At 36.8% G+C, this 10,329-nt stretch overlaps 1 protein-coding gene and 1 long non-coding RNA gene across 2 annotated transcripts; one reads left to right on the top strand and one right to left on the bottom strand.

The window, feature by feature from the left end:
• Positions 1 to 234: 234 nt before the first annotated feature.
• LOC148920222 (uncharacterized) lies at positions 235 to 1,337 on the bottom strand. The gene is made up of 2 exons (XR_016124431.1): positions 912 to 1,337; positions 235 to 677 (listed from the first exon to the last, which is right to left on the bottom strand). It is a non-coding gene; the product is annotated as an uncharacterized LOC148920222 (long non-coding RNA).
• A 1,043-nt stretch (positions 1,338 to 2,380) lies between these two features.
• LOC103322958 (uncharacterized) lies at positions 2,381 to 6,280 on the top strand. The gene is given in 5 exon segments (XM_016791424.2): positions 2,381 to 4,071; positions 4,210 to 4,411; positions 4,413 to 5,362; positions 5,799 to 5,899; positions 6,047 to 6,280. Coding segments are annotated over 4 exon segments (2,334 nt in total). The 5' UTR covers positions 2,381 to 2,929; the 3' UTR covers positions 5,839 to 5,899; positions 6,047 to 6,280.
• The last annotated feature ends 4,049 nt before the right edge of the window (positions 6,281 to 10,329 follow it).

The following is a 10,329-nucleotide window of genomic DNA, read 5'->3' as shown; positions in this document are numbered from 1 at the left end:
GTTTGCTTTTGTTTTTAGATTGAAGGACGTCCTGGTTTAAATGATAAGGAAAGCATCAGACAGAGTCCTTGAATAACGAAAGCATGTCGGGATCTTATCCCTTCTTCCCAACACCCATATTTTCTAGCTTTTCACCTCAAGTTACACACCTATGTTTTCTGGCTTTCCACTTAGACCCACTTAATTATAAAAAAGAAAGAAAAAAGAAAAATATAACAATATCAATTAAAAAAAATATAAAAAAAAAACAATATCAATTAAACAAAAATATAACAATATCAATTAACAACAACAAAAATATAAAAAGGTCGGGTGGAAGAAGGGGGAGATGCCAGAACAACGTCGGGTTTAATTTTTTTTTCAAAAGCCGGGCTCAAAACGACGTCGTTTTGATGCCAGGTCACTAAAAAAATTTGAAATGGCTTGGACCAAAACGATTTTAAAAAATATTGGGCGCGCTCTGTGCAAAGCCCAGGCTTCGCTGTTGCATTTCGTCGAGCATCTTGTGTGCATCTTAGGGTCACCTCGCCGCTTTTCATGAGGTCTGCTCAGACCTCCATAGGCTGTCCACAGCCATAACTCGGTCATTTCATGGGGTCGTGTGACCCCATTTGTCCCTTAATCCGTCCGCCACTGGATCTGATAACACTTCCCGTAAAACCTCTGACAATCATTGCCTGTAAAGCCAAAGTGTTGGTAAAACATTAAAAACTGAAAGTTCATACAAACAAAAATAAAAGTTGAGAAGACAGTGTTCATATAGACAAATGTTAATTAAAATCAATTCATCCCTCATCAACCTAAGCTGATAATTATACTAAAGCTTTAGAGTCTGCAGTAACTATCCTTATATATGACACAATCATTAAAACCAGAATACAAAAATTCATATATAAGAACTGCAAGCTTACGATCGAGTGTTTCCACCATTGTCAATTCTGTTGCCAGTTTATCCTACGAGATATACAATCTCCCCAATGCAGCATTACGTACCTAATCCCCCCAAGAGAGAAGCTATTTTGAAATTGGTTGAAGTTGGGAGTGTTACAAGGTTGTTTCCTTTTATGTGTGTTTGGGGATTATCATACCAAAATTGACATGTGGGTTATGAAGGATTACGGTGTCCAAGACTCTTGGACTAAAATTCTTGTCCTTGAAAACTTGTATCCGAGGGATAGGTATTATTTGTATGAACCACTAGTGTTTTTGAGCAATGGCAAAATCCTTATGTCGTAATGGTCAGCTGGTGGTTTGTTATGATAAAGAAATAAAGAGACTCGAGAAAACTAGAGTTACTTTGCCTTGGCAGGAGTTTGTTGCAATTGCTTACAGCTCATGCCTTGTTTCACTCTGTGATGTTGCCAAAGGAGAGGAGGTGAAAAGGTAAGTTATACCATATAACAAAGTTATTAGCTACATCATTAGCTGAGGTGTAATTTTAAAAGGCTAAAAGCTTTATAATAAAAAAATGACAACCAAATATCCTTATAATTTAAACAATTCCAATGTCATTCATAAGTCATAGAAAAAAAAATAGCAATTCAATTAACCTACAATTGTTGACGAGGTTTCATATCATGAAAATCTCATACATTAAGAAAGAATTGCTTAAAGCCACGAAATCTTGCGTTGTTTAAAGAATTGTTCTTTAAAGCCCACATAAAGAATTGTTTTAAGAAAGAATCATTGTTTAAAGCCCACAAAATGCAAGCCTTGTTGAAAAGCCCAGGACTTAAAATAAAAAACAAAAAAACTTTGCACGGCCGTTGCCTGCCTGTGCACAACAAATATAGTTTGGCTGAGTCATTCTGTCGAACATTTAGAGTGCACCGTCACCAACTTGAACAGAGGGGCAATTTGAAGTACTTACATTGGTTTTTTTTTGTGAGGAGTGCAGCTCCTCCTTGCACCTTAATAGGTCCGCCGTTGAGGTGCATAATCTTATACGTTACAACTTTTTAGTTCGTGGGGTGTATCAATGGATCATATTTTGATCCAAATCCAATGTAATTAATAGGAGATAGATCTTGTGGTATAATTCGCTAATCCGATTATGTTTTGAATCCGTTAGTCCGTTAAGTTAATAGAATGGATTTGAATTTGTTATAATCCAATCCGATTTAATATAATATATATTTCATTTGATTTGATTTTATCTTACTAAATATACATGTTTTATTATCAAGGATCTTACTAAATATATAGGCACTAAACAGTTAAGTTCCTATAATTTATGATTAAAAAAACAATTAAGTTATTATTGGGCCACAAAAGGGAATGGCTCGGCGTCGGAGCCCCACACAGAAATAGCCAACCAAAACAAAAGCATGTAGAAAGAACTAATATAAACTAGGCAGATATTGCCAAGCCAAGGGCCATTCATTCCACTAAAATTAATTTACTATTTGTCTCCCACAATTGTTTTTGGGCCCGGTTTTGTCTCCCGCACAGTTTAATTCCTTGTCCTACACCGTGTAGGGCAATTTCCTCTTTGAAAAATCCAGTGAAGTCCTCTCAGCGAGCACCTCCCCCCTGTCTCTCGTTCGCCGCCGCAGTCTCGTCATCTCCAAGTGCCATCGAAACACCACTTTTCACTCTTCTAGTCTCCAGAAAACTCTTGTTCTCTTTTGACTCATATATGTTGTCTGCAAAAACCCTAACCCATTCACATTTCATCAGATCTCCAAATTCTGCAATTTTTAGCAATTGCAAGTTTGCAACTTCAAATCCAATCCAATCTTTCTTGGATCATCCCAAGCCAACCCATCTCTATATTAAAGTATTTCTCCTCTTAATTTGAAGTCAAATTTAACAACAAACCTTTTCTATTTGCATCTCTCTACCAAAATCTGTGCTTCTTTTCTGGCCAGACTGGCAAAATTAGTCCAAGGAGAAGAAGAGCGATCAGCAAGAAAGAGCAATCAGTAGAATGGCAACCCAACGGTTCCTGCAACTTCCACAGGCTATAACCATGGACATCCTCTCAAGGCTCTCTGTCAAGACCCTTTTCAACTGCAGGTGCGTGTGCAAAGCGTGGCTTTCTATAATCTCTGACCCTCAGTTTACTCATCTCCACGCTTCAAGATCACCCTTTGGCATCTTGATCGAGACCTTCCCCCCTCCCCATCTAACAAAACCAATGGAACTTTATTTTACCCTTCTGGAAGTAGAAGCATGTGCTGCTCCTGGTTCAGATTTGCAGCTCGAGGAAATAACGTTTTCTCCCGGAAATACTCTACCACCAGTTGACGCCGCCATGCCCGAATTTCGCTTGATAAACTCATGTAATGGTCTGCTTTGTTTTGGAGCTAATGAAGGCTTTCCCCTGTATGTGTGCAACCCTGTTTTGGGCGAGTACATCACCATTCCAACTGCTAATAGAAACAACAAGTGGCTTATTGTTGGACTTGGTTTTAGCATCAGGACCAATGTGTTCAAGGTGTTTCAGTTGAACAACCCGGACACTGAGGCTGAGATTTACACCATTGGCGCAGGAGGGGCATGGAGAAGCATTGGACCTCCTCCTCCTGGGGATTTTAATAACTTATCGTTCAATAATTTTCTTCATGGAGCTGTTCATTGGATTCCCTATGGTGGCAGAAGTACAAGTTCCAAGGTTATACAATCTTTCGACTTTGAAAGAGAACAATTTCGGCCATTGTCACTACCTAGTTTGCTAGCACAGAATGAATTTCTGTATAGTTTGACATTGGAAGTGATAGAAGGTTGTCTCTATCTATGTGTGGTCGAGGATGATGCTAGCAAACTGGACATGTGGGTTATGAAGGAGTATGGTGTCCAAGAGTCTTGGACTAAAATTCTTGCTTTCGAAAATCTCTTTGGTCTTTGGACGGAACGAATCTGTGATAGGTATAATCCAATTATGTTTTTGAGCAATGGGGAAATCCTGATGTTCTACAACTTTGAGCGTGTAGTTTGTTATAATCAAGAACAAAAGAGCTTCAGAAAAATAAAGATTCCTTCGACTAAAAAGTGGTCATTTCAGCCAATTGCTTACAGTCCATCCTTTCTTTCGCTATACGATGTTGCAAAAGTAGAGGACGTGAAGAGGTACTAAAATTATATTTCTAAACTGTGGTTGCATAAACTTAGCTACATTTTATTTCTGCCACAACTTTGCTTTCTTCCTTTTTATTTTTGTAAGTTGACGCTTTAAAGCAAATGTGACCAATATGTTGCATTTTGCAGAAATGCAAAAATTGTGTCCCAAAGGTACCTGCAACTTCCACAGGCTATAGTCATGGACATCCTCTCAAGGCTCTCTGTCAAGACCCTCTTCAACTGCAGGTGCGTGTGCAAAGCGTGGCTTTCTATGATCTCTGACCCTCAGTTTACTCATCTCCATGCTTCAAGATCACCCTTTGGCATCTTGATCGAGACCTTCCCCCCTTCCCCCTCTGACAAAACCAATGGAACTTTATTTTACCCATCTTGAAGTAGAAGCATGTGCTGCTCCTGGTTCAGATTTGCAGCTCGAGGAAATAACGTTTTCTCCCGGAAATACTCTACCACCAGTTGACGCCGCCATGCCCGAATTTTGCTTGATAAACTCATGTAATGGTCTGCTTTGTTTTGGAGCTAATGAAGGCTTTCCCCTGTATGTGTGCAACCCTGTTTTGGGTGAGTACATCACCATTCCTCCTGCTAATAGAAACAACAAGTGGCTTATTGTTGGACTTGGTTTTAGCATCAGGACCAATGTGTACAAGGTGTTTCAGTTGAACAACCCGGACACTGAGGCTGAGATTTACACCATTGGCGCAGGAGGGGCATGGAGAAGCATTGGACCTCCTCCTCCTGGGGATTTTAATAACTTATCGTTCAATAATTTTCTTCATGGAGCTGTTCATTGGATTCCCTATGGTGGCAGAAGTACAAGTTCCAAGGTTATACAATCTTTTGACTTTGAAAGAGAACAATTTCGGCCATTATCACTACCTAGTTTGCTAGCACAGAATGAATTTCTGTATAGTTTGACATTGGAAGTGATAGGAGGTTGTCTCCATCTATGTGTGCTTGAGGATGATGCTAGCAAACTGGACATGTGGGTTATGAAGGAGTATGGTGTCCAAGAGTCTTGGACTAAAATTCTTACTTTTGAAAACCTGTTTGGTCTTTGGACGGAACGGATCTGTGATAGGTATAATCCAATTATGTTTTTGAGCAATGGGGAAATCCTGATGTTCTACAACTTTGAGCGTGTAGTTTGTTATAATCAAGAACAAAAGAGCTTCAGAAAAATAAAGATTCCTTCGACTAAAAAGTGGTCATTTCAGCCAATTGCTTACAGTCCATCCTTTCTTTCGCTATACGATATTGCAAAGGCAGAGGACGTGAAGAGGTACTAAAATTATATTTCTAAAATTGGTTGCATAAACTTAGTTAGATTAATTCTCTGCCACAACTTTGCTTTCTTCATTTTGATTTTTGCAAGTTGATGCTTTAAAGCAAATGTGACCAATATGTTGTATTTTGCAGACATGTAAAAAGTGTCTGAAGTTGCCTAATCTTCTCTAATACTGCATAGAAGTTTGAAATTATGGTATACAATCTGTATGCTTCATCAGTCTTGAAGGTCGCAGCGAAATGCCACAGATCCTAAACTTAGATTGAAATTTTGGTTTACTATGTGGGTTTGGTAAACTTTCTGGGGTTGCATAAACCATGAGTTTCTTTTTCACTAAAATCAAGTGGTAACAGAGTTTTTATGTAAAATAATTCCTCAGATTTCATGCATAAAAATGAGCTTAATTTATCTGTTACCACTTTTTATCCAGGGTTGGCCGCAGTAAGAGATATAACAAGCTGCCTGTTTGATGAATCGAGTTATGATTGTACTGCTTTTGAAGAGGCTCTTCCTAAAGCCAAAAATTCCTCTGTAAGTTTTCATAGCTTATCTATCTGTCTATTTTCTTGTGCCTGTTTGTTGGTTGTTATGCATTCATTTTCTGCTCTCTTGATTCTATCTAGTGGTTGCCACTACTACTACTATCTCCATTTTCTAATTTTCTTTTTTTATTTTCAGCTGGATTTGAATCGGAGGATTGGGACTGCATGATTTCTTCAGAGGAAAAAGGGAGGCTTCTTTTTGTTACTTGGGTTTAGCCATCAGGGGAAACTCTGCGTCTGTAGACCAAAATGCCTTTGATGGCTTATCTAGAACAAAGTGATTGAAACCCTTTGTTAAAACTTTTGATTTTAATTAGTGTCTAAAATTCTAGTTACAATCGTACAAGTCTTTTCTAATGGTTATCATTTATCCTTTTTGAAGTTGCATATAATTTGTCCTTTTGGCTATGGAAGTATTATCATTTATACCATATTTGTGTTTAGAAGTTTGTTATTAATAATTGCGAAAGGTAGTATACATACAATTGGTATAATATTTTTGGTTGCAGTATTAGTTGTAGCATATTGATGATGCTCTTCATGTCTCATTGTTTGATTTGGTTGTATTCATGGTTTTGCACGTGAGTTATTTGTGTGCACATTGACTCCAATTTGACAATTTTTTTACTTATGTACCTATCAATCGGGTAAGATAATTCAATACCTTGACCTTTGATTATCTGCTTTACTTTTGTTCTCTATGTGTCATCTCATTAAAATTTAATTTAAGGGATTTAAAGGTTGACACATCAAACCTAAAAACAAAATTCCAATTTACTCCTAATTAAAAAAGAAAAGAAAACCCTAACACCCAACTAACGGGATAGTTAACTTCCATAGCTTTTTTTTCCCTCCTTCATGCTTAACGTTATGTCTTCTTCTCTGTTTTGCTCTTCCTTACGTTCTAGCTTTTTTTTTCTTTTTTTCTTCATGATGTCTCTGCCCATATCCATTGTTTGATGAGTGTGGTTTCAGAGAAAAGATTCCTTTTTCTGTTCATGTCGATTTCCTGGATTAAAAAAGAAATCATATTTGAAGAAATGCATTTCGGCTTTGTTTTGTAAGGTTTCTTGATTGATTAGTTATATGCTTACTTTCTTGAATATCTTGATTTGTATTGAAATATGGTTTTCTATGTATTTGGTCTTGAACTCAGATTTGTCAGCTTAATCTTCATGAATTTAACAACTACTGAAATATCCGTATTTTCCTGTAAATCGGGAAACAGAAACAACCCCTTCTTCATCCGGATTTTGTTCTGTATTTGGTCAAAATTCCTAGGAACTCCTTTTGAATCCGGGAGTTTCCTCTTGGTTTAGGTAATTGAGAGGAGTCCTTCTGGAGCACTGGCCTTTGAGACTTTTGGGTAGATAAATCCATAGCAGGGACCAATTCAAGTCTCTTTGAAGTTAGCATCCCTGCTCCATACTTGAAAAATGGTTTCTCTCAGCTACCTGGCTTGTCTCACGAATGCAATGGATATGGGCATGCTCATCAGAAATGGAATTTTTTCTCTGGAACCACACTCATCAAACAATGGATATGGCCAGAGCCATGAAGAAGGAAAAACAAAAAGCCAGAACGTGAAGCAGGAAGAAGAAAAAAATAATAAAAGAGGAAGACGACAGAACGTGTGAAGCAGGAAGGAGTAAGAGAAAGCTCTGGACTTTACTATACCGTTAGTGATTTTCTTTTCTTTTTTAATTAGGACTAAATTGGACTTTTGATTTTAGGTTGATGTGTCAATTTTTAAAGATGTTTTCTATTTAAAAAAGTTATATTTAAATCATTAAGTTGTAAGTTTTATTATTGTGTAAAAAGACAAAAAAGGTCATTCAACTTAATACTTAACCCTAATACATCTATACACACACAACACACACACACACAACTCTTCAAATTAAGTTTAAAAAAAATACAAACTCTTCTACATCCTATGCCAGATTGCTTTTCTATTTTAAAAACAACAAAATGTAAAAAAGAAAATTAAAAACAACAAGAACAACAATGATGAGATGATGCACAAGGGAAATAAGCATTCTGATTTGACAATTAAGAATGGGAATTTGGGACTTATGCCAAACCTCATCACAGAAATCATCTTTTACAATCGTCTCATATCCCTTCTCCTTACTTCTACTTACATCTAGAACACTAATTACCTGCAGAAGACAGCGATATTATGATAAGAACGCATTGAAGGGAAACAATTTAGAAGATTGACAAAAGAAGAAATAAACACTGGTTATATTGACTTGATGCATATCTAAACAAAGACAAAAAAATATTCATTCTCCAATCATAAAGATCTCAATGCAGATAAACCCAGGCATAAGAGGAAATTAAAATCAATTCCATAACACCCATTACGCCAGAAATTATACATATTCTCACCAACCCATGATGCAAAAGATTTGTGGAGCTGAATAAAAAGATTAGACACCAGTCCCAATTTCTAAGGGAAGAGTCAAATGAATTTATCTCTGGAGTTGTTTTACCGTGTTAGTGTGGACTGTAGAGTTTATTGACATGGCTCTAAAGGTAGCTTGTGGGATTTAAATAGAAAATCTCTTTTATTTCTTATTTTTTCAGCTTGGGGTGTATGTAAGGGTAGTTTGGGAAGATAGTGAGGTTTACTTAGAAATTGTGAGAATTTAAATTAAAAGTTGGGATGAACTTAGAACATGGGGTGAACTAAGAGAAGTGTGAGGTTTAAATAGAAAATCTCTTTTTAAATTCCTTGGATTAAATTTTAATGAGGTGGCATATGAAGAACAAAAATAAAACAGATCATGGCAGAGAAAATCCGAGCAGAGGATCCGGATCCTAACTTGTGATGTGCTTTGTGACATTTTTATCAGAATAGGAGGTATATTGTTAATAACTTACCTACAAGTAGGGGTGGCCATTTTATCTGAAAAATTTCGTGTATCGATTGTATCGTATTGATGGTTTGATTTGATTTGGTTAAATTATTATTTTATATTTAAATTCTACCGTACTGTTATGAACTGAAAATTTTAGTTAAAAGAACGGGAACAATCCTATATCGTGAAAACCTATATCCAACTGAAAATTTAAAATAATTTATTATTTAAATACAAATATACGTGGCAACACATTATTGGCTTTTTAAGAATGCAATAAGGTTTAAATAGTATTGGTGGTGTTAGGGCCCAAAATGTCACAAGAAATTCAACGATATTTCAAGCCCAATATAAACATACAATGTTGGTTATGCTTTAATCCAAGTTGTATTTTGGGAATTAATTCATGAAATAAATATAGAAATACTGTATATGTCATGCCAAACAAATAATGCAGTATCCTATGCTAAACCACCCGATGAGTTTAAGTGGGCTCAAGCCACATACATACCTATCAATCAAATAATACATTCTCCTAATCCTTTATCTCTCTCTCTTTTTCTAGAAACCATCACCTACCTTATTCACAGAAATTAGAAACCATTCCATGCCCTAAAATAGCCTTCATCCAAAACCCTGTTTCAACTCAAGCAGATGCTCTCGCTAAACTCATGGAGACTTAGCTCCCACGCCACAAGCCACTCAAGCCAAGCCAAAATCTCAGTTCACAATAATCATTATCTGCTTGGTGAGAAAAACTAGAGTACTCCCAAAGATTCAACATTCTTTCGGAGTATTTTGGGGCCTAGTTTTTAACCCAGGCAAAAGGGTCAACTTCACTCTCTCTTTACAATGACCCAAGTCCACCTAGAGCTGCTGGAACAAAAAGGCGAAGTGGCTGGTCATATATGGTATAAACAAGGGTCCCCTAGGTTCTCGATTCAGAATGGACTTCTTGGTTGGGGACTTGTTAACGTGCTTTTCGGTATCAGACTAGTGAATTCTTCGGTAGTTCTCGATTCCAGCCGATAGTAGTCCCTAGTCCTCCAAGTCCCCAATTAAGAAGGTACTTGGAATGAGGGGACTTGGCCAATGGTTCCATTTGGTAAGGTGATTGTTTGCAAGTTTCTTTGGCCTTCGACTTGCGTTGAATGAGTGATCAATGCATAATTATATATAATTTTATACTCTTTTAACTTATGATTTCGTTATGTTTTTGAGTTAAACTTGTGCTTTTAATCTCTTTTTTTGTTTGTTTAAGTGTATTAAGCTTTGGGACTCATTTAATGCATTTTGGAGTCAAGTTAGCTCAAAATTGTGTCTGCAGATAAGTCAACTTCATGAATTGGAATGTACGTGCTCAGAAAGAATCAGATAACGCTCCATACATCATTGAAAAGATGTAGAAGTCTAGTATTTGGAGTACTTTACGGTTCATGATTCCGAGTCTTCTAGAGGAAGTTATGCCAATTTTGGCAACTTAAGTTGAAATTCCGCAGCATCTGCGTTACTGTGCCAAAAATGATATTTGAAGGCCTTTCCATTTTTTTTT

The sequence above is a fragment of the Prunus mume genome, linkage group LG2 (assembly GCF_029339155.1).
Source record: "Prunus mume cultivar Tortuosa linkage group LG2, ASM2933915v1, whole genome shotgun sequence".
NCBI lineage: Eukaryota > Viridiplantae > Streptophyta > Magnoliopsida > Rosales > Rosaceae > Prunus > Prunus mume.
Note: the sequence above shows the minus strand (reverse complement) of the source record. Positions and strands in the feature narration are given on the sequence as shown.